Here is a 24,934-nt window from a genome sequence, read left to right on the forward strand (position 1 = left end):
GAATTTAGCTTAGGCTGTTGATTCATGCTGCATTTAATTAAAATAATCTGAATGTCACCGTTTACATATACAGTTTTCGGTAATATTAATCGTAACACAATATAATATTAAAACTAACACAAAATATTTTCGTATCGAAATGTTTTACGATGGTATAGTTAATTGATTACACATTTTCAGACAAAGTTTTACAATTTCACAATTAAAATAACAGTCTAAAACTTTTCTAGAAACGATCAGAAGTATATTGAAACTTATTGCTTTTCTAAATCGTATGCCAAGAGATGAATTATTCTATTATAAATAACACTAAAAAATAAATGAATACAAACAAACAAATAATGTAGGTATCGACGTTACTTTTATTGGCACATCGAAATTTGTTTTAAATTATTTACTGTTACATATAAATATAAATAAATAATCATATCTTAGATTGTATAAACATTTGAATAATAATAAAAAAAAATTGTTTAGTATTTTACGGTAACAAAATTAATTTTATTATAATACTGTTATTATCGTGACTAGAATAAATTATCAACATAATTACGCAATTTTTTTCCCGTTCAATTGCTTTAATTTAATATAATAAAAGACCTAGATTAAGATGGCTTTCTTTAAAAGTATTTTGTTAATGTAATAGAACCTTTTTCACTCCATCGAGGACTAATTGGGTCGGAACGGTCTACAGCTTAATATTTAATCGCCTATAAAAATATAATAGAAACGAGTACGTATAAAACATTATGATTTACATAATATTAATTCTAAATTCGAATGATTGTGCACGATACACAGAAGTTCTGTCCGCGAATTTTTTTATAAGCTTATATACAATACTATTTTCATATTCAGTCGCTTTATCACTTTTTTAGCGTCTAAATTGCCCTGTTTACGCGTTATCGTTCCGGCGACGTCGTCAGATGTCATTCGCATCGCCCACGTAACCCTCATCGGGGCTCTCGGAACACATATCAGAGACACACTTCGCGTTCGATACCTGTGGAAGCGGTTTCAAAACATTCTCCGACCCCTCGCCTGGCATCCGAGCGTCCGTTGTCTGAGTATCGACACACCTAGTTTCCACCTGATAACACCTCCCTGGCCCTTCCGGCATTCCCATAGGGACCATCACCGCACAGGTTCCTTTTGGGTTCCAACTGGAACACGTCTCTGTGGGGACACAGCACTGGACTGGCTCAGTTTTGTAGCCTTCTGGTGGCGAAGGTACGAACTCTTCATTGTAATAAACGGTTCCATTTCCAACAAAAGCAATCTGACGATTTCTGGGGACTGGGTAGCCCTCTAAAGTCCGTCTTACATTTGTCGCGCTGAATCCTTCGCTAAAATTAGGACAAGCGGGTGGCGTCGCATTAAATTCGTTATCTTTCGCGAATTTACAAACAAGCTTCTGTCCTTTGGGCCTATTATGTGGTAATGTTTGATAAAAGGGTCCAACGACGGAATAGTTTGACATCATTGTTGGTCGACATGGGTGCTTCGGAAGGCCGTAATCGTATGGGTAGCCTTCGCTATCTAAGAAGCAACCAGGATTGAGGTGAACGTCCGCCGAATGTTGGTACATAGCGTTAGGAGGCATGTTCATTGGCGGCATGCTTGTTAAATTTTGTTGATCCTGCCACGTGACTTGTCGCGGTACCGTCGGAGCAGTGAATGCGGTCTCCTCTTCGAAAGTGTCGTTAGTTGTTTGTGCTTTGTACACTGAAAGCGCTGTGTTCTCGTTTTGTGCGTTGTTAGCGACGGTTTCCGCGTCGCTAATTAGGTCAGGATTCCTGTCGACAAAGCCTTTCATGTTATTGCTTTGGTATGCATCGCTCGACTCATAATCTCGGTTTGTCTGTACCGTATAATGCAAGGCGTGATGCGAGTGAGCATTCACTATAACGCTTCCGTTATTTTTTGGCAATGATCCGTTACTTCTGCTAGACGGTAATATTTGGTTACATAAAGCCACGTCTTTTCCACTCTCTTTCTTTTTACGACTCCTGGTATCCGTTTTAAATTTCAATAAGACAACCGCTATTATTGCTATCAATAAAACGATTATTAGAAATATAACAGTTATTATCACAACTAAATGTCGGTGAGGAAACGTGACGACAATAACGACGGGCTCCTCTTTCACGAGAATTTTTATTGTATAATTTGCACGAACTTTTCCAGCTGAATTTTCTGCGATACACGCATACGTACCATTGTCATCGTTCCCAATATTGAATATGTACAGCTCGCTTTTTTTATCTATAACACCGTTTTCGACATAAAAAACGTGATGGGGCTCAATAGCGGACGTTGAATAATTTCGAATAAGTTGGCCTTGATAGAACCACTGTATCTTGGCCTCCGGGACGGCCTTGACGATACACTCGAGAGATACATTGTTTCCGACATTCGTCTCTAAATATACGGTTGTAGGGGTCAGTTTTGGTAAACACGATAAATCGAATTCATTTACGTCCGTGATAGTACGTTTTTTCAAACGTTCAGGTAGTGAGCAGATGGGTTCAACGGCATGTGGCATATTGAAATTCGATAGCCAGTTATGTAAATCTCTCAAATTACAATCGCAATTCCAATTATTGTTTTGAAGATCGATACCCCGAAGCGTATCGGGAAATAAATTATCTCCTTGAATATTTGATAATCGGTTACCATTCAACCTCAACCATTCCAAATGTTTCAGTCCAGAGAACGCCTCCGGTTCGATATTCTCAATTTTACAGTTGCTCAATTCTAATGTATTCAAATAGGAGAGATGCTGGAAGCAGTGCGTCTTTATACCGGTTATAGGATTATTGTTCAGCGAAAGTCTCATTAGTGATGGGAAGAATACAAAATTGCTCGATGGAATCACGGTAATGTAATTATTTGATAGATCCAACTCAACTAGATTTGCAAGGCCCCTGAAGGCGTGGTTATCGATTTTCTGCAATCGACATCTCTGTAGATAAATTTTCTGTAAGTCTAACAAGCCCAATTTGTGGAATGTCTCCTTTTGTAACACTTGCAAATCATTTCCTGTGAAATCTAATACTTGAGTTTCGGAATCCAGCGAGTTTGGTATTGCTTTTAAGTCCTTGTCCGTACATTCGACGTATCTTTTTCCGTTCTTCCACTTGCATATGCATTGGGTCGGGCAAGCGATTGCCGGTAGGAGTAAACAGGTAGTACACAAGGCTATGAGCCTCACGTCTAGACTCCGTTTGACTTTCATATTGCCTTAAGGCATCCGAGTATCAGCAAAGGTGGCGAGCATTATCTGAAACAAAAGAAAATAGACGTTGAATTATTACTATACTTTTATTATTTCTTCTTTCGTTGTAATATCATTCAGCTCGAGCCGTCTCTTTGTTTCCTAAAATCAATAAACTTATCGAATTGTATCGTAATTTATTAGAGTTCCCGTTGTGAATATTCCGTTTCGAATATATATTATTATTTTAATACGAGTATATCTATATCATTCAGATTCATATTCTATTCTGGATATAATTGCTTTCGTAGGAATATTATTAAAATTATATTAACATTTATGTGAATACTATTTTTGTTATCCAATAAAGTTTGTTTTTTGAAGAATCCGTATTTGTAACACTAATATAAAATACGTAACAAAAATATGGATCATGAAGATCGGCGTATATTTACTATAAATATTTCTAAAGAAACATTTGTTAAATTTCAATTTCGTCTTAAAATTAATTTCGAAGTTCGTGTAATTAAATAAAAGTAAACATAATCTTCAAAAGTAAAAGGTTCCTTTAGAAGCGATATCGAAATTAAAACTCCACATCAACGATAGGAGGAGTATGTTTTAATTTGGTTCCATGTTTGCTTTTTGTCGGTAATGTGTTGGTATTTCGTTATTCCGACCGACGTATACTTTAATATAAGGATATCGGTTACATAATGTAGCAGAATTTAGTTGCCAGCCGGTATTATTCTTCTAAAAATCCTTTCAAATTTTTTTTTTTTTAATGCATAAGAACTTTTTGCGATGTTAAATTTATTTTAAATAGCGATCTTTGTATTCTATTTAAACTCGAAGGTCTATTTCACCTCCTTAGGTTTAACCTCTTTCGAGATACCCTTACTTAGTCCTCGCTTTTATATGAAGCTTTTGTATAGAATTTTAAGTTCTTTTACGTTTAGAGAGTTTTGGGTTTCATAGAAAAGCCGCAGCGTTCGTGTATTCGTTAGCTTGGACGTTGAAGATACAGCCTTTTTATTCTTATAGACATTTTTGAATAGCGTTATGTCAAACTATTACCCAATTATATATATTTTAAATAAACATAGAAGGTAGTACAAGTAAGTTTTTTTAAGACGTCATTTTACTAATCAAAGTAATTATTACTCAACTGCAAAGACGTGAACAACATAGATTTATCAAATAATCAACATAGATAAAGATAAATATATAAGTCAACAATATAAGTTCAAAACGCATATAATTTTAAATAAAAAATTTAAATTTTGACTTTGAATTTTATATAGTAAAGACTGCGATTATTTGGTTATTATGATTTATAATTAAACATACAAAAAATAATACAAGTTTATACTAATGAAACTTTTGACTTACTAATTTAATGAAATTACTAATGAAATTTAACTAGCTGAAGCTCAGCATTTATTGATTTGTATGTATGACATCATATCCAAATTATTTGTAATTAATATAGTATAAAAGAGTAACTACTGAGAATAGCCCATTCATCTAGGTTGAATCTAGTTTCCTATATATATAGAAACATTACGATTACATAAGATTAGTTACTTAAAATCCAAAATAGTTTTCTATCCTGAAAAGAGATATTTTTCACTTTAATATCGGTTTAAAATTTCTAGATAGCTCACCCATAATAGACTTAGGCTAGGCTTAAGTTCTTAGTGCTTAAAGTCTCCAGCGATATGATTAAACTACGGATCCGCTCGACTTTACACGGGTAATTAAGATTTGATCCTGCAATATATTTTATTACATACAAAATATATAACACCTAATTGCTTTCATAAGAATCTGAAATGTATTAGTTTGTACTTTAATTTTTTTTTAATTTAAAAAAAGAACAATACAAAAGGGTGCTTACGTTTTCTTAAGACGCTTAACATAAGAGAATAAGCTTTTGTTAATAAAACGATTATTTTTTTATTATTATTAATCCAATTCTTCAATCAAACTTTTAACCCATTTTTGTTAAATTCTTCATAGATAGTCCGGTCCTATTGGTCGTAGCATGTGATTGTAGCCTTATAGCCTCTCCCAATATGGGCTATCTAATAATTCGGGCTATAATTTCCGATACAAACGCGTTTAACCAAACAAACTCTTAATAAATAATCTGAGTATAGATACTATAAGTTTTTATTAAAGAAATATTTTTGTATATTAGCCAAGAGGCTCACACTTGGCCAAGTTTGTTAACCCATATCTTACCAAAAGCCAAATACATTATGTATGCAATGCATTATTTATTTCCGTCGGTCGCCCCTTTTCATTCTATCTACGTTCAGTTGTTTCTTATTTCTCGTTTTCTGAGCTATTGTTTACTTCGAAAACTGCTGTATCACAAAAATTCGACGCCACAAAGGGGCCTTTCAGTTGATTTCGTTGGTTATATCTAAGTTGCTTTTATTGAACTACAACGAAAGTGCTGCTGTTATTTGTAAATATTATAAGTAATTGTTTTATTGACTATTATTGTAAAGATTTTTTTTATCTACGTAGATCATTATTGACAATTTTTGTTTGATAAAATGGGAAAATCTGAATAGACTTTTCAAATTTAATTGATAAATATGAAAACTTAAATTATATATAGAGCTGGAAAACGAGAGTAAGAAGAATGGTTCGCATCCAGACGAGTTCGCAGAAAGCTCTAGCAGCATTCGGTAACTATTATTTTAAATATTTTTTTTGTTTTACTTATTGTCACCTTCATGTGTATTATTAACAGGTACCATCAAAACAATACTCTCTGATATACATTGCTCATGTTTGGTGTAACAAGATTAAATTTTGCTTAGGAATTCCTTACGGAACATAATATACTAAGAGTGGATTATGCTAAATTAATCTTCTATCAGTTAAATGATGGACGAAATTATATATAAAGTAACTGTGCCCGCGTACCTTGTGTACCGCGTGTGTACCTTGTACGCTTTTGAATTTAACAAAAAAAAAAATATTGTAGCCTAAGTTACTCCTAATTATATCAGTTATCTGCCAGTGAAAGTACCCGTCAAAATCAGCCGTTCCATAGATTAGTCGGAATAAACAGACAGACAGACAAAAATTGTAAAAAATATTATTTTGGTATATGTACCGTGTTGTTGTTTACAACAACACGGTACATACCGTTTACGGTATTTACATGTGCACTGAGTAAAGGGCTATTTTAATATTACAAATTGACACTCCAATTTTATTATATGGAAAGATATTCTTTTATTTAAAAGTAAGAACATTGCATCTTTTTTGAGTTATATAAAGACTATACTGTGGTTTTAAATGTCCGTCTCCTAAAAGGGTTAAATATAGGGTTGAAGTTTATATGGGACCCGAAATAAAATGAGGCTATGGGTAACACAGCTTACCAAAACTCTAATACTTTTTGAATAATGAGATCAGATCGGATACACGAATAATTTTTAATATACATATATTTAACAAAGATTAATGCTAGTAATAGTCCCTCGCTTTGCTCGTGTTTTAGGGTATTTGTTGTCATTTTTTAGAGATCAAGGTTGCTTCATACCAAAAGGTCCAGAGGTGTGGTCGTGAAAAAGCAACAAACAGTGTTACTTTTACTTTTATAATATTAGTATTGACGACCTCCATGGTCGAGTGGTGTTTACAACGGTTTTCATGGGTGCGCCACTCTGAGGTCCCGGGTTCGATACCTGGCCGAGTCGATGTAGATTACCATTAGTTTTCTACGTTGTCTTGGGTCTGGGTGTTTGTGGTACCGTCGTTACTTCTGCTTTCCATAACAGAAGCCATATATTCCATAATAAAGCACTTGGCTTTAGCTACTTATATTGGGATCAGAGTAATGTATGTGATGTTGTCTCATATTTATTTATTAATTATTTATTTAGTATAGAAGTATTGATTACGACTGCGAAAGTCTGTCTGTCTATATGTGGCTCTACTACTTACAATCGTACCGAATGAGATGGAATTTGGTATCAATGGAATTCCAAGGCTAAAGGCTATTTTAAAGCCTAACTGATAACTATCTCTTAAACTCTATCCCAAACGTCTGTCATTATACGTTATAATACCAGCCAGCTTCATTATATTTCTCCATAAACAAATTATCCGTAACCTTGGTCTATTTTCAACTAGTGGCCCGTCCCAGCTTCGTACGTTGACATACGTTTTTTTATATTTTTACCCTTTATTTACATATTTTTTGTTGCTTAAAAATGCTTAAAAATTATCGTTCTATTTACAACTTATTAATACGAAAACCTTAAAAAATAATACGCCTAAACCTTCCTGATTTTGTCTATTGATGAAAACCTCATGAAAATCTGTTCAGTACTTTTATAGTTTAATGCGAACATACAGACAGAGAGACGCGACCGAGGACTTTGTTTTAAATTATGTAGAGATTTGTATTTGTTAATTTAGTGAGCCTGCATGTTTTTATTACCAGTACAAAAATTAAAGATTCCGGACTAATTTATTTTTATATTGTAAAATAGTATTATAGTCATATTTCAATATAAATCTGTTTTAAATATCATACGAAAAATTAATATATCGAAATCTATATTTCCTTTTATATCTAAGACAAAGGCACAGCAATTATTTCATAATTCGGTTATTATTACGTAATGCTTTCCCATATAGACTGTCACGTTTTCCAAGAACTGTAAGACAACCATACTATTATTACTACATCCCTTTACGACCTTCGATTCATCTCCAAGATCTAAGAATCGAATGATTCTTAGAAAATATTGCTTCGATTTAATACATGTTTTCCTAAATGGATGGGGCGCTGTTTTTTCAACCGAATTTATGTTATTTAGATAGTCTATTTGGCATGAGATACGAATAAACTCCGACAAAGAATAAAACGACAATCTCGTTTTGTATCTAGTTTTATTAGATAGTAAAATATAAATGACTTAATAACATCATGGTAATGTTAAGTAAGCACAAACTACTTGTATTAGGTTTTTTATATATAGTCTTGGAACAAGAAGTCTTTTAGATTTTCTGAATGTAATGCAAAAAATAGAGTTTTTATGTTTGGATAGATCGCTCAATCACAGAAAAACCCCTAAACTGATTGTGATGAAAATTGTAATAGAATTTATTTTAATTAAATTAATTATTATTTATTTATTTTATTTTAATTATAATTTATTTTAATGAAATTACTTTAATTGACAGATTACGTACAATGTGGGGCAAGTCGTCGGAACTGATATTTATGTGATAACGTTCTTTATTTAAATTTTTAGTCAAAATAAAAATAGATAAATTTGAATATAGAATAATAATTTCCTAAGAATAAAATGGATAGCAAAGTGTTAAAAACAAATTGGTTTTTGGACGTGATAGCTCACAATTTATTTATAAATTGGATTTTTTTTTCACTTTACAATATTTCGAATTAATAACGTCTTATGGTATGGTGTCTGCTGTCTTTGGAGAATTTGTAAAGGGATTACTATAATTAATTGTTTATAATATCTGCACAGCACTAACTATATTAATGAGATAATTTCGCTTAATCTATCTGTAGGTTCATACAATCAAATTATAGCAAAACCGTATCCTAACGTAACAAAGGAATATTTAGTATATTATTAATGTTAATATTATTAGAGGCTGACAGATGACACTGCTAGCATCAGACAGAATAGTCCTAGTGGCTTTAGTAACGACGGTACCACAAACACCCAGACTCAAGACAATTAAAAAATAACTAATGAACTTTTTCGACATCGACTCGGCCGGAAATCCATGAAAACTGGTGTACACTCTACTCGACCACGGAGTTCGTCAAAAATTATTCAGATATATCGTTGTTTGAAGATTGAGCGAGCCAGTACAACTTCCGGGACAGGGGACTTAATAATTTTGTTTCCAATTATGTTGGCGCATTGGCGATGTAAGTGTTGGTTATAATTTCGACGCCAATGTCTATGCGTAGTGACAATCACTTACCATCAGGTGGCCCATTTATTCGTACACTGATCATGTTTTATAATAAATATATATGTATAAAAAAGACAATTAATAATTTAAATTTATTATAACAATTTATTATTTTATTAATTATTACGGCCCTACGCGATCGTTTATCTGCAAAGTCTTGAAAGTTGTCAGCATTATTAATAATTTTTCTCAAACAAGCGTTCCTTAACACTTTATTTGTTATACTATTATACAATTTCGAACGTTTCGAAGGATTCCGTTTCAGAAGATCATACTGTATACAGTCGCATGTATTGTTTCATTGAGGAAGTCGAAATAAATATATTATATAAAAATGACATTCAATTCCCTTAAGTAAAAAGTAAATAAAGCATCCTCGTCGAGGTACCATTCTTAATTCAGATGTTTGCACTTGAATACAACAATAGAAACTGACGTCCCCCGGGGCGCCCGACCGAGGTTTGAATGTATGATGGAAGTAACAGCCGTCTTGGTTTTATTGAGGAAATATTTACATTTTATAAGAAAACTAGCAAACCACGAAAATATTTCAGTTATTTTCAACTCGGACTCTTAAATAATGTAAAGCTCATCTCACAAATTAAAATTAACAATATTAAAAAATCATATTAGTCAATACAAGATTATCATTTATATAAAATGTGTGGATTTCTAGGCAAGATATAAAAAAAATAATTGTACTTGACTGTAGAATCAACTGTCTGTATTCTTATCTGTATATACCTTTTTAATTCAATATTGTCACGTGACTTTTGAGGGGAAAATTTGTAGCACGTTCAATCATGGTTAAAGAATCCATCAGGCAGAATTGATTGAAATAAGACATATATATAAACTAAGCTCATGAGAATTTTTTGCTTTTTCTATTGTATAGGTTGGCGGACGAGCATATGGGCCACCTGATGGTAAGTGGTCACCATCACCCATAGACAATGACGCTTTAAGAAATATGAACTATTCCTTACATCATCAATGTGCCACCAACCTTGGGAACTTAGATGTTATGTCCCTTGTGCCTGTAGTTACACTGGCGCAATCATCCTTCAACATAACACAACAATACTGAGTACTGTTAATTGGCGGTGGAATAACTGATGAGTGGGTGGTACCTACCCAGTGGACTACCACATATTTCAACTACTAAGATATCTCGACTTCATCATAGTGTCATATATTAATAAAGATAAGATATATACAGTCGCTGACTTTACCGAAGAAGTTTGAAAGATCTACAAATATTCATGAAAAGTTCATATATCCGGTACGTAGAGTTTTGGCAGCGTTTGCTTAAAAGTACCCCGACTGACTGTTTTCTCTTCGACTGCGTTGACATAATAACTTAGAATTCATAAAATATTCAACATTTAAACGTGCTTCAGAACTGAAACTATAAACTAACATCATACAAAAGTTTCTTATCAATCGACTTAGTTACTTTACGACTTTGTACCATACTAGCCCAGGCAACGAAGGTAAATTAAAAATAATAAATAGGAGTTTTGGAAATTGGTGACAATGTCCATTCTAGCTTATTATTGAATGTGTTGAAAGTCTTGAACAATTGAAGCCCCGGAATCGCCGCCATCTTGAAAAAAAAGTGCACTCTTATGGTTTTTAAATAACTTCTTAATTATGATATTTATTGAAAAAATAGTTATAACAAGTTGGAGAACATTAAATTTTCTTCAACGAACTTCAATTGTTCAGGACTTTTAACCCGTTCATTAATAAGCCAGAAGAAACATTGTAAACAAATTTCAAAACTTTCGTATTTATTATTTTTATTTCGTGAAATTTGGCCTTCGTTGACTGTGCTATAGAGTTTCTACTGGATATAATAATACGTGACGTGATAAATGGACAGTTTATTCACACTAAACCCAAGTTACATATAATTAATTATGATTAAAAATAATTTACTATTGATAAATGATTTTATATTGATAATTAATAGCGGTGTAGGTACTCAATGGCAATTAGTTAACTAACTTATAAATTGTTAATTAAATGAATCATGAATATTGGTGTTGACGTGGTGTTGCCATTTATCAATACGCGGTTGCATTATTGAGGTGATATAAAAAAAACCTCTATAACTGCTATGTAATATTCGTATAAATATTATGTTTTATATATGTAATCAACATTCATTTCAATTGCGATTTTCTCGTCAAATTTTTTGACGCAGTAAGCTTCTAAATTTGAATTATTGAATGTTTGCATTTAAAACACGTCGTAGTTTTCATATGTAGCTAATAATTCGAATAGAGAGCCAGTTAAAATTTTATTACTTATTGAATAAGTAATAATTACAATTCTTCAGTTTTTATTGTTGTAGACATTATATCTGTGGATTTAAAAAAAAATCCCAATTTAAAATAAGTTGACTGGCTCTCTCATCCTCGTCAGGGCGTCACGGTAGCATGCGTAAGCGATCCCGTGACGTCCGCCGAAAGACGGAGAGGGTACCGCTGGTTTTTTAGTGGGTAAACCCGCTGGACCTGGGTGGACTTGGCATCCAGGAAACCGGGGAGTCCCACCCCCCCACTTTTTAGCGTTTTTCCAGCGATAAAAAAGGCTCTCTCATCTTCCAAATCAAAACACAATAAAACTAAATATTGCTATTTAGCGGCAGAATATCTGATAAGAGCGTTTTCAACCGAGACGGGGTACAAAGGATCGCACCACCAAATCAAATATACCTTAAATTAAAAATATTACGTTAAAAACCCTTCATTTTCTCAATCATCAACATCATCTTTTGCCGGGTATAAGATAAATTAAATAAATATATAATTAATATTTGATGACATCACATACATTACTCTGATCCCAATTTAAGCAGTTAAAGAACTGTTGTTATGGAAAATCAGAAGTAACGACGGTACCACTAAAATGGTAGGTAATATACATGTTAGGTATTAAATAAACGTATAACATTGAAAATAGTAAAAGTACATTATATACCATAGCTCATATTATAATTATTGTTGTTTATATTAAGTTGCATTGATATCATAGATGATAGACAACAAAAGGGTATATGTGCTTAAATCAATTAACTAATTGCTTATTATTAATGACATCAGAGAAGCGATAAGCCTCAGTAATGGAATGGTCGTATTCTAATCTGATTCGCTGAAAAGATTAACGTCATTGATAAATTGTCTAGAGTTCTAGACCTTGAATTAATCCGGTCAGATTGAGAATGATGCCAGATTAATAATAAATGTATGAATACTTGTAAACTATAAATTTATTGCCATAACCAAATTTATATCAGTATACCAGCTTATGCCTGCGCCTTCGCGTAGATTTCGGATTTGTGACAGAATTACGTATCTCAAGAAAATCATAAAGATAAAAAATAAAAAGAAATTAAATAAAGAAGTAAGAAGATGATTATGGTTGATTTTTTACACCTTGTGTCCGAAAAACGCAAATATCATACGGAACCCTATTTTTTCCAAAATAGAATTTAGCCTATGTTACACGTGGATAATGTAGCTTTCAAATAGTGAAAGGTTTTTTAAAATTTCGGTCCAGTAGTTTAGTGGTAGTGAAAAAAATAAACAAACAAACTTTTCCTCTTAATAATATGAGGTATATAAAATTAAATCGGTATTACGTTTCCAGCAACGATTTATTTAATAAAATAAAAATGTTAACAAAAAGAAAAACAAATTTCAAACTAAGCTAAATTTTAAAACAAATAAATTTGCACTAAAAACTAATAAAAACAATTGCGTATTCAACATATTTTTTGAGTCCTCCAAAGTAAAATGAAATGAAAAATATTAGACTACTAAAAAGTCGATTTACGATTATATAACGTAGTTATAGTTATTGTTATATTCGGAGCCGGTGTCAGCCACGGGCGAGTCCCTTGATTGACTCAGTATACTATCGTATAAAAGCTATTTGTAAAAAACATATTTCTTAAAGTATTCTCGTATTGTTTTTTGATAGATATACTGTATTTACTTGTTTTGAAGTAGTGTTTAATTTGAAGTCAGTTTTTCTTTTTGTTAAAATTTTTGTAATGTTAAGTTTGAATTATAAATCAAGTAAGATTAAATTCATTTGTAGTAAGTAACAAAAACAATTTTCGAAACGGGAACGAAACTAAGCGAGAACATAGTGATTTAAAAAACAAAACTAGAAAATGTATTCCAGTAGCTAAAAAAGTTCAAATGAAACGAGCGAACCTCAGGAGCCATAGAATAAAATTCAAACATGTGGCGAGGCGGGTGCAAAACAATCGCTGTAAGGTTTTTTAAATTCTTAATAGGCGGGACTACGCTCCATTACCCGTTTCCCGACGTCTCCGTGCGACGAATACTTGATATTTTTTCGTACTAACCGTTGAATCGCGGACAAAAGGAACCATTTTGAGCGAAAAAAAATTATACCTTCGCAATTCGGACTCAACTTCACTGTTCTTAAATGGATTTTTCATGCCTTTTTAAGATATCGATATACAAATTCACTTCTTCTCAAAGTTACTCAAGATATTTTGTCTTATATAGAAACTTTTTAAAGTATTATGTACGGTAATTTTCATCACGAAGTTGTTCCATCTCGGTTCCACGGAAAAGTCAAAGAGAAAATTTCAAATTCAACGCCAGTGCTTTAGATGTTAGGTCATAAATATACAGATGAAAATAAACAAGATATTGTGGCAATGCCACGAGGAAATATGTTTGGCGTGGTTTCACACGTACGAGGAGTTCACGTACGACTGTAAGCGGCAAATATATTCCGGAATAGTACTCTAACCCATTCTCATATAATGGTATATTTATCACAATAGCATAACATTTACTGTATATTCTTCAATCCGCTTGCATGGTTTTTTTTTCTGATTTAATCTTACTTTGATTAATTGAGTCGAGATGGCCCAGTGGTTAGAACGCGAGCATCTTAACCGATGATTGCGGGTTCTAATCCAGGCAAGCATCACTGAATAATATTCATGTACATATGTCTAGTTTCGTAGAAATTCTGCTACGTGTGTAATCCACCAACCGCCATTGGAACAGTGTGGAATATGTTCCAAGCCTTCTGCTCAAAGAGAGAGAACGTTTTAGTCCAGCAATGGGAAATTTACTGGCTGTTGTTATTGCAATATTACTATTTAATAACATCATAGTAATTAGTAAGTCTTTTAAGCGTGTCGGTTTCAATTGATCCAAAATAATGATTATATTTACGACATATTTTATGAAACCTAAAGGTTAATCGATTCTTCAACAACTTGGGGTAAATAGGTATAAGGAAAGTTGGAAGATTAAAACACGTTTCTCCCTCTCAGATTTCTGATCACGCAAGGCGCCGCCGTCGGGCCAGCTTAAGTTAGTGAGGGTGGAACTGACATCGCGTTGGGTATTTTGTGCCAAAAAATTTATCAGTGAAACTTCTTGCTTTAATTTATTTTTTTCTTGTTACATAGCAAGAGGAATAGATAATACTACATTTCAACTTTTTTGTAGCTATTATCAATATTCTTTGTATGTATCATATTGAACACTAAAGTAAAATTTTTTGGACTTACTCGTAAGTGTATTTTTGCTTCATATGCTTGTGCAATGTTTGATAATAATACATTTTCTGATTGGAAAAATATTTCCAATGCTATAAAATTTCCAAGTCTTTTCAAATATATAGAGTAGTTTTTGTCGTATAATAAATATTTTACTGGAATAAAATACGATTTGTAAGTTCAATAGTGCTAAAGATATGCAATTCTATGCAAGAAATTTCCTCAAAAAGACGCTGCAAACGATTTATCGTCGCTTTTGATATTTGAAGCGGATTTTATCGATTCGATTTACGTTGGGAAAGGTTGAAGATTGCTGGTGATTGGAAATGAAATAACTGGAACGGCTGGGAAGTATTTCGAAGATTCAGATCGGTTCGACGAGGAAGTTAGGAACCATAATTCTGATAATGATAATATGTATGAGATAAGGTACATTTTGGTTTTTATTGCATGACATTCAGTTTTATTGAAGGTGTTCGTGATCTTACGATTTTATATAAAAAAAACTAATGACTTTCAAACACAAGTTTTTTCATATGAAAATTTGGCAAAGTAATTGTCTCCCGTTGCTTGACTTACGTTTTTAGGTTAGTCATGAGTTAATAGGCGTAAATAGTATGTCCTTCCTTGGGATTCCAGATTACTTCATGCCTTATTTCATAAAATTATCTTGACAGACAGACAGTGACTTTGGCATTTATAATATTATAGATATAGATTTGATGGATCGTAGTTAAGTATATATAATCTAACTGTCTATATATTAGGTTATTCCATCTTGTTATTGGCTTAACTATATACAAACAATTCATTACAAATAAGTATTTCAATTAAATATGATAATAGTGAAATAAAATAGATGACAATAAATGTTAACATTGCGAAATTGTCCTGAATTACTTTATAGTTTATAAAATCAATATAAGGAAGAGAAGATTGGTTCCGAAGCAAATTTCCTGATGATGAATACACTTCAGATATAGTTTCACTGAGCTAATAAAACTTATGAACGCATTTCATAAAGCTAAGCCGTGTTCAATTACTACGTCTGAAAGCAGCTGACAAAGATTAATAGCGTCATTATAAAACTCTCATAGAGCATCGTCAATTTGGTCGTCGGTTACCAGATTCGAGCAATTTTCCATGCATTATACAAACGGGCGTAATATGCACTTTAATGAAATTCCGTTCTTGGCTTAATCCGTTCCAGTTGGAACTTTATTTCTCCCATATCATGTTCCCACTTACATTTTAAACGCTTAATTTTAAAGTCTCCGCAGTTACGAGCCTGGAGATAAGTTTGTTCTCATCTGTAGTCAACGTTTCGTTTTCCATTTCAATATTAACTTACTCTTTAATTTGATTTCATAATTCTGGAGAACTTAATGCATTCATAATAGTATTTAAGTCAATTTACGCTCTTTTTATACGATAGAGTTTACTTGGTATAACAGTAGTCGCTCGTGGCTTTGCTTGCGTTTTAGGCTTTTGGTTGTCATGTATTTGCTTCATATCCAATTTCAACAAAATCGTCAGACAGACAGACGGATCTACTTTCACATTTATAATATTAATATAGATTAATTTATTTTAATTCATAATTACATTTACACCATACACCAAAGCAAATTTTCCGAAAGCAAATTCAATCAGAATTGGTCTTAATTGATTCATCGACTATCTAGTTTTATTGCTTAAATTGCAGGTTGAATTTTCTTTCAAAGCAAAAGCTTATTTGAATTCTTGGCATTGTTTGGTTAGATTTCATTCATCTTATTGTGACTAATTGTGGATCGTCTCTCAGCGTTAGCGTAATCCTCTCTTTTCATTCAAGAATTCCTTCAATCGATATTACTCTGATTCTAAGAGCAACTTTGGAAACTGTTTATATTTGAATGAAATTATCGCTTGATTTAAACACTGGATTATGAAACAAAGCAAAGATTTAAAAGTAACGTGATATTTTACTAAGCTCAAATGTAGACACGGATTAATGGTTATTATTATCATCTATACATATAATAAAATTGTTGTGTCTGTTTGTAGTATTAAAATAAACGCTTTTCTTCGCTTCACTTAATCCGTATGTGTGTGTACACGGTATAAATACCGAAATACCATCTTTTAAACTTTTTGTCTATCTGTCTGTCTGTTTATTCTGGCTAATCTCTAGAACGGCTGGATTGATTTTGATGGGGTATTCAGTAGTAAAAAGCTGATGTTATAAGAAATAATTGAGGTACAACAAAATTTTTTTTGTTAAATTCAAACACGCACAAAGTCGCAGGCTACAACTAGTTATATAAAGTTTTATATAACTAGACAAGAGGCAAATTGACAATATGGTACACCGAGCATAAAACTACAACATGGGAGATACATAAAAATATATATTTAACGAGCTTTTAACGACACTTCTTAAATTTAGTATTTTACTAACAGTAAAAGATTCATATAACATGAAACTGAAGCAAATATAATTGATAAATGATAACAACATGGTATCAGGCATAATAGAGTCATCGAAGTATTGACCCTTCGGCCTATAATAATGGTTTTATCTCAGTACTTCTGAGAATTATCGAGTTGACAGAGTTTCAGAATGTAAAAGACATAGGCAATCCGTAAAGTAAGAGTGTGACTTAATTTTGTTATTTTAAATGGGTCACCTGAAGGTCAAGACCGTCAATAGATATTGGCGCTGTAAGAAATATTAATTCTTCCTTACATTGCCAATACGTCACCAACCTTGGGACCAGTTCATCCTCATCCTCCTGCCCTTTTCCAATTTTATTTGGGGTCGGCGCAGCATGTCTTCTCCTTTCATACTTCTCTGTCAGACGTCATCTCACAAGTAACATTCTTTCTAACCATATCGTCTTTCACACAATCTATCCATCGTTTCCTTGGTCGTCCTCTACCTCTCTATCCGTCCACATCTATGCTCAAGGCCTTCCTTACAATATGTTCCTCATTCCTCCGCATTACACGCTCATACCATGATAGCCACCTTTCACCAACCTTGAGACCAGTTGCCAAGGTTTATTCATCCTTTAACCCGGAATACAACAATACTAAGAATTACTGTAATAAAGTCGTTAAATACCATAATTCATATTCTTATTCAAGCTAACTCCAATTTCAATTTCTATATAACTATTTCCAAATGTAAATTTCGTATACGTGAATATAACTCAGCGACCGTACCCTCGTAAAGAAACGGTAAGAGAAGTGAATTCAATTAATATCTAAAATTCAAACGCCGTAGCTACCTCCATATTGAAAATGATTTAATTTATGGTGTTTCGGCAAAACAGGTTAGATGAAAAATTAAATTTGTAACAGCGATGATAATACGAACAACAACAGCTTGTAAATTTCCCACAGCTGGGCTAAGACTGCCTCTCCCTTTGAGGAGAAGGTTTGATAGAATTTGTATGAAATTAAACACATGCAGGTTTCTTCACGAAGTTTTCCATCACCGCCGAGCTCGAGATGAATTATACATATTAAGCACATTAAAATTGAGTTATGCTTGCCTGGGTTGGAACCCGCAGTAAGATGTACGCGTTCTATCCACTGGGCCATCTCGACTCAATTCGAACACTCAACGATTATTTAAAATCTTCTTAAGAAATTACATTATTCAATGACGAAATAGAACTAGTAATTTAGGATTCGACATTATTAATTAAAATAACTGTGTGCTGTGGTTTTAAATGCATTAAATTTGTATTGTAACATGAAGTATCTGATCCAATCCTAAAGCACATATTTTATATACTTGGACTATATACTTCATCAAGTTGCTGCTCTATCAAAATGTATAAGTCCTGTCTTAGAAAACGATTCATCTATGCATATAATAAAATTGGAGTGTCTGTTTGTAATATTAAAATAGCACTTTATTACTCAATTAATATCTATGTATACACGGTACATATACTAAAATATTTTTTTTTTACAATTTTTGGCAGTCTGTCTGTCTGTTTGTTACGGCTAATCTCTGGAACGGCTGAACCAAATTTGATGAAATTTTGAATGAAGCAAACTTACATCCAAGAACGAAACTGTCATTTAAAATAAACTAATACTTGTATTAATTATTTTATAATTACGTACACACACCTGGAATTCATCTACCTCGTTACCTAACTACAATTTCGTATTTCAAGTCATATATCATCATGTTTGACGTATCAAAATCAATTCGCGTATACTCTGTTTAATTTATCTACTATAATAGCGTTTAAATCAAGTGTAAACGATTTCGAAACCACGCTAGGTAAAGCCGAAACTAATTTTACGCGTAAAATACTCAAGTTCAATTTGAAATTGCAATTTTGGCAACAATCATTATGTATAACCCCAATGTGCCTGTTAAAACTGTTAATGGTTTTGTAATTTCGCTTAAGAGGCAAATATTATAGGATATTCCTCAATGTATAGTATATGTTTGGACAAATTTGAATTTACTCCTATAAACAACAACAACAGCCTGTGAATTTCCTACTACTGGGTTAAGGCCTTAACCTCTCCCTTTGAGAAAAAGGTTCAGAACATTCCACCACGCTATTCCAATGCGGGTTGGTATAATGCACTTGTGGCAGAATTTCTTTGAAATTAGATACATGCACAAGCACGACATGAATTATAAACACAAATTAAGTACATATTTATAGTTGTGTTTGCCTAGATTTAAACCCACGATCATCGGCTAAGATCCACGCGTTCTAACCTCTGGGCCATCTCGGCTCTTATATCATTCCTGCCTAAACTAAATTGATCGAACTAATGATGAATGTTAAACTCGACAGGCTTTTGTTAGCATTCCGTAAATAAGCGACTGAAAAATTATCCTCGCAAACGCAATAATTGCGGACCTAATGAATGAATTGGATTTGTCAACGCCTTTCTTTTCCTTTGTTGCGCTTAACGCCTTTGAAATTTTATTTCTTTATCAGCATAATTTGCTTCTTGTTAAAATAGCATTCGTTAATTATATTTTGCCTTTTTACAACGTCTTCTTCTATTTGTTTTATAATTTCATTATTTAGCTTCTTTAATTTAATGTCATTTCGAGATAATTATATTGAAACCCTTATTAAGAACATGTTAATTTTAAAATTTCTTATTATATTTTAATAGATACTTAACCCATTTCTAAAAAGGAGGTTATCAGTTTGACATGTATGTATGTATGTGACATTGTTAGAATTTCAAAATATTTAAATATGATGATCCGTTTAGGCTTCCAAGCATGTATGCTTAATTTTGTAAGTGTTTGTATGTTTGTCCATGAATTGTTCGAAGACTAAAATTCTTGTTGAGATGATCTTCTATCTAAATAAAACTAAAATTGGTCCAGTAGGTTCATTGATATATTTGTTCTTTTTTTTTGGTATAGGTTGGCCGACAAGCATATGGGCCACCTGATGGTAATTGGACACCGTCACCCATAGGCAATGACACTGTAAGAAATATTAGCTATTCCTAACATCGTCAATGCGCTACCAACCTTGGTAACTAAGATGTTATGTCCCTTGTGCCTGTAGTTACACTGGCTCACTCACCCTTCAAACCGGCTATTTGGCGGTAGAATAACTGATGAGTGGATGGTACCTACCCAGACGGGCTTGCACAAAGCCCTACCACCAAGTATATTGTTATTATTACTTCACTAGCTGTTTCTAATTTTGAAGTCGGTTTAATTTTTTTTTATAAATTTGACAAAACTATTATTGTAATATACACAGACAATCACTTCACTAATGACGTTTCGATGTGTTTTTTTATCTTTATGTCCTTTCCAATACATTGTGTGAAAGAATATTCGTCTCAATCGAGGCGATAAAAATAAAAATTGATTTTATCGAAAATCTCTTTAACCCTTTTCCAGCCCTTCGCACATCCTATGGAATATAATAAAGTCTTTACGGTTATGGTAATGATATGCAAATGTTGGTATTCCATTCCATTTAATTTCTGTCAAGGGGCGTCAAGGTTAGTGAGGTTTTATCGAATTAATCTGAAGGTGATTTTGAAATATTTTGAACCTGTTTAAGTAAGATATCAACCAATTGGTTTGATCTATGGCTTACTTCTATGGATTCTTGTTGAAAAGTTATTGTTTTTTGTATTGCTTCGTAATTAATATTAGCGCAACTTTAGTAAATTATCACTTACTTAAAGGTATTTATCCTTTATCTAATGTTTTCTGTCGTTCAATTGTTCCATTGTAGTTAGATAAGATAGTAATGTCTACAGATATTGTCGCAGGAAAGTGAGAGTGAGTAACGTAGCTATGTTTTTACAAACACTTTGTTAAAAGTCGAGTCGAGATGGCCCAGTGTTTAGAACGCGTGCATCTTAACCGATGAGTGCGGGTTCAAACCCAAGCAAGCACCGCTGATTCATGTGCTTAATTTGTCTTTATAATTCATCTCGTGCTCAGCGGTGAAGGAAAACATCGTGAGGAAACCTGCATGTGACAATTTCATAGACATTCTGCCATATGTGTATTCCACCAACCTGCATTGGAACAGCGTGGTGGAATATGTTCCAAACCTTCTCCTCGAAGGGAGAGGAGGCCTTTAGCCCAGCAGTGGGAATTTACAAGCTGCTGTTGTTGCTAAAATAGCAAAATTTTAATTGACATTTGAATAGAATACTTCAAAAAAATATATCGTATTAAATCTGATATGAAAATTTCTCGTACAATGTTTGTTCTAAAGTAAGTTCTTGTAAAAACAGAAAGTTAGTTGGGATCTCCAAATGTTGGAAATAAATTCCAACTTTATCAAATATCAATGTAACTCTTGTAAATATATTCCGATTACAAATATCAGGTGACCCTATTTGCTCGTTCTGATTGTCAAGGCCCCGTGGACACGTTCTGATTACTGATAACAGTCTCCCTAATTGTGTGGATAGCCTGATTTTCAGAAGTCCCATGAAACATTTATAAAAGCATTGTTATGATATAATAAAATTCCGCAGACATTTTTAACTTTGCCGTTTAGTAAATTCAAATTGTTTGTAAAAAATACATTGGTAGAAAAAGCATATTATTCGATACAAGATCATATAGATTATAAAAAATCGTGGAGTTAATACCTGTTGACTTCCAAGCAGGATATATTAATTTAAATAATTGTATTTAATTAACATTACTTTGTATTTTTTAAATGTCAATAAAGAGTAACTACTGAGTTTCTTGCCGGTTCTTCTCGGTAGAATCTACTTTCCGAACCGGTCGGTGGTAGCTTCACTTAATTGTTAAATGACTTTTCAAAAGTGCTTGTAAACGCCTACTTGAATAAAGTTTATTTTGGTTTGATTTGATTTGATTTGATGATATTATTTTTTCAAATGGAAAAAAAATACTTAACTTCTTTAGCACTTTTGTTGTAGTGACAATACACCATATAAACTCAACTCAAACTCAAATATCTTTATTCAATTTAGAAGCATTACACTTTCTTATTGATGGTCAATTGAAACACTACCACCGGTTCGGAAAGAAAATACCCTGACCTGAGAAGAACCGGCGAAAGAAACTCAGCGGGTTTTTTTTTTTGTTTGTCTTATGTATTATATAAATAAACAATTTAATATGAGATGAAATAGCCAGGAGGCGATCGTATCATTCCCAAGGTGTGCTATCGATCATAAACTCATTAATTGTATAATAACCTTTTGCACACAAGCGTTCCTTAATATTTTTTTTAAATTTGGCAACAGAGGCATTTTGAACGCTTTCTGGGATCCTGTTGTAAAACCGTATACATTGCCCCACAAAGGAGTTACTGACTCTATGTAGTCGAGTAACAGGAGTAACAAGTTTGTGTTTGTTCCTTGTACCAATGTTATGAGTATCACATTTTCTCATGAAATCATTAATATTTTTTCGTACATACATAACAGTAGAGAATATATATTGAGAAGCAACAGTCAATATCTTGATTTCTTTAAATTTATTCCTTAACGATTCCGAACGATATAATGACAATGTGTCACCAATTTTGAAATGAAATATTATATTCCTCGAGAGTTGATCTGGTTGACTCTCCAAACAAGTTCAGGAACGATAGCTTGTATTAGCAATAGTTATCTTCCGTTAAGATTCATGACGTGTTATTTTCACTAGGTCAGTATATATCAATATTACCTCAAAACCAAACATAAACTATAGTTACCAAGGATGTTAAGAATTTAATATAATCTTCTTAAATATGTAAGTGCTCTTCTGTTTCAGTACAACAACAATAACAGTAGCCTGTAGATTTCCCATTGCTCTGTTTCAGTATATCTTACTTATTATTGCACCACCATTTAGTAAGAGATACAATTTAAAATACCCTATATTTATGCGGTTTTGTCTTTGTATTACAATTTTTTCTCGTAGCTACTCGATGCCATGAATAGTCGGTAATGTGTCATAATACTCGGCACCATAAATGATAAATATTATGTAGCCAAAGTCGATAACTCAGCGACAAAGACACATATGATTCGTTTTAGTATCATGCTTGTAACGATATATATGTAGGCACCTATATATATTAATTTATTTCACTAACAGGTTGCACAAACTGCCTTCATGACACATGAGCATAATGTCAGATTACATTAATGGTGTAACTTTACATGCTATTGGCTTAGTTCCAAAAGTAGCATCCCTAAGATCTCTGAGCTGATATGGCACAGTGGTTAGAACGCGTGCATCTTAACCGATGATTGCGGGTTCAAATCCAGGCAAGCACCACTATATATATGTGCTTAATTTGTGTTTATAATACATCTCGTGCTGGGCCTAAATCTGTATGTGTCTAATTTCGCCACATGAGCAATTCACCATTGTTACAGCGTTCTGGAATATGTTCCAAACCCTCTCCTTAACGGAAGAAGAGGCCTTATCCCAGCAGTGGAAAATTTACAGACTGTTACTTTACTTAACTTTTTAAGATCTCTGTCGGGTGTAAATGGTTTTATTATTTTATTTTTTTACAAAGAGTCTCATACCAATTATATTAATGAATTAAGCTATTTAATATTTTGAAGAAATACTAGAATTTATTTCGAGAAGTTCTTTGGAATCTTGTTTAATATAAATTTCGATTTGATGCAACCGACCGACAAGTGGGTTATGCCTATACCGCCGTAAGATGGGGTGTTAAATTCTCCATAAATTACTCTAAGGTCCAAGTATTCCAATTACAAATAACACAGATCTATTACTTGGGATAAGAGACAAATATTTGTGATGCTTATTTGCTTCAATATTCACTGGTTTCTCCGCTGCTGTTTCCCTGGCATACAGGTTTGTTTGTCAACGCATGTGCTATGGGATACATTTACAGGGAATTAATATCTAGTTAGTTGACAAACTAGTTTTTAAAATATAACATTAATAAAATTTGATAACCTCCGTGGTCGAGTAGTGTACACCGGTTTTCATGGGTAAGCCACTCCGAGGTCCCGGTTTAGATTCCCGACCGAGTTGATGTAAATATAGTTAATTTGTATTCTATGTTGTCTTAGGTCTGGTCGTTTGTGGTTTTTTTTATCTTTATGGTATAGGTTGGCGGGCGAGCATATGAGCCACCTGATGGTAAGTGGTCACTATCACCCATAGACAATGATGCAAATGACGCAATGACCAATTACTTCAGATTTTCCATAGCACAAGTGCTTAAGCTACTTACATTTGGATCAGAGTAATGTATGTGATGTTGTCCAATATTTATTTATTTGTCGGGAACGCGTACCTAAAATCCTTCAAATTTTCTTTCACATTTTGTGCTCAAGAAAAACATATCCGCTGAGCATTTTATACAGATGACATATTGTTCTCCATTAGGTTATATGGTTCTTCATATATAGACGATAATTTATTTCTTTCACATATAAATTCTCGATGTTATAATGCTGATTTATATACTTAGTGTTCAGAGAAATATTCATCGTTTGTCAGACAATTTTCAAAACATAAATTCAACGCGAAAATGCTAATTTATCAAAATTTCCCAGTCCACATACTTGTAGATTACATCCATGATATCTGTCAGCGGAGCTAGAGACGCTATGTGACGTCATCCCCATGATGGATGGTGTAATGCATACGGAGCAAGAAATGAATGATTGATGCGAATGCCACTATT

At 33.0% G+C, this 24,934-nt stretch overlaps 1 protein-coding gene across 1 annotated transcript in view; it reads right to left on the reverse strand.

Moving 5' to 3' along the window:
- Positions 1-424: 424 nt before the first annotated feature.
- LOC124532144 overlaps positions 425-24,934 on the reverse strand; it is an 88,190-nt gene continuing 63,680 nt past the window's right edge. Inside the window, exon 2 of the mRNA XM_047106858.1 lies at positions 425-3,283. Within this exon, the coding sequence (XP_046962814.1) occupies positions 923-3,238 (2,316 nt within the window). The 5' untranslated portion in view covers positions 3,239-3,283 and the 3' untranslated portion in view covers positions 425-922. The remainder of the gene's footprint in view (positions 3,284-24,934) is intronic.

The sequence above is a fragment of the Vanessa cardui genome, chromosome 8 (assembly GCF_905220365.1).
Source record: "Vanessa cardui chromosome 8, ilVanCard2.1, whole genome shotgun sequence".
Classification (NCBI taxonomy): Eukaryota; Metazoa; Arthropoda; class Insecta; order Lepidoptera; family Nymphalidae; genus Vanessa; species Vanessa cardui.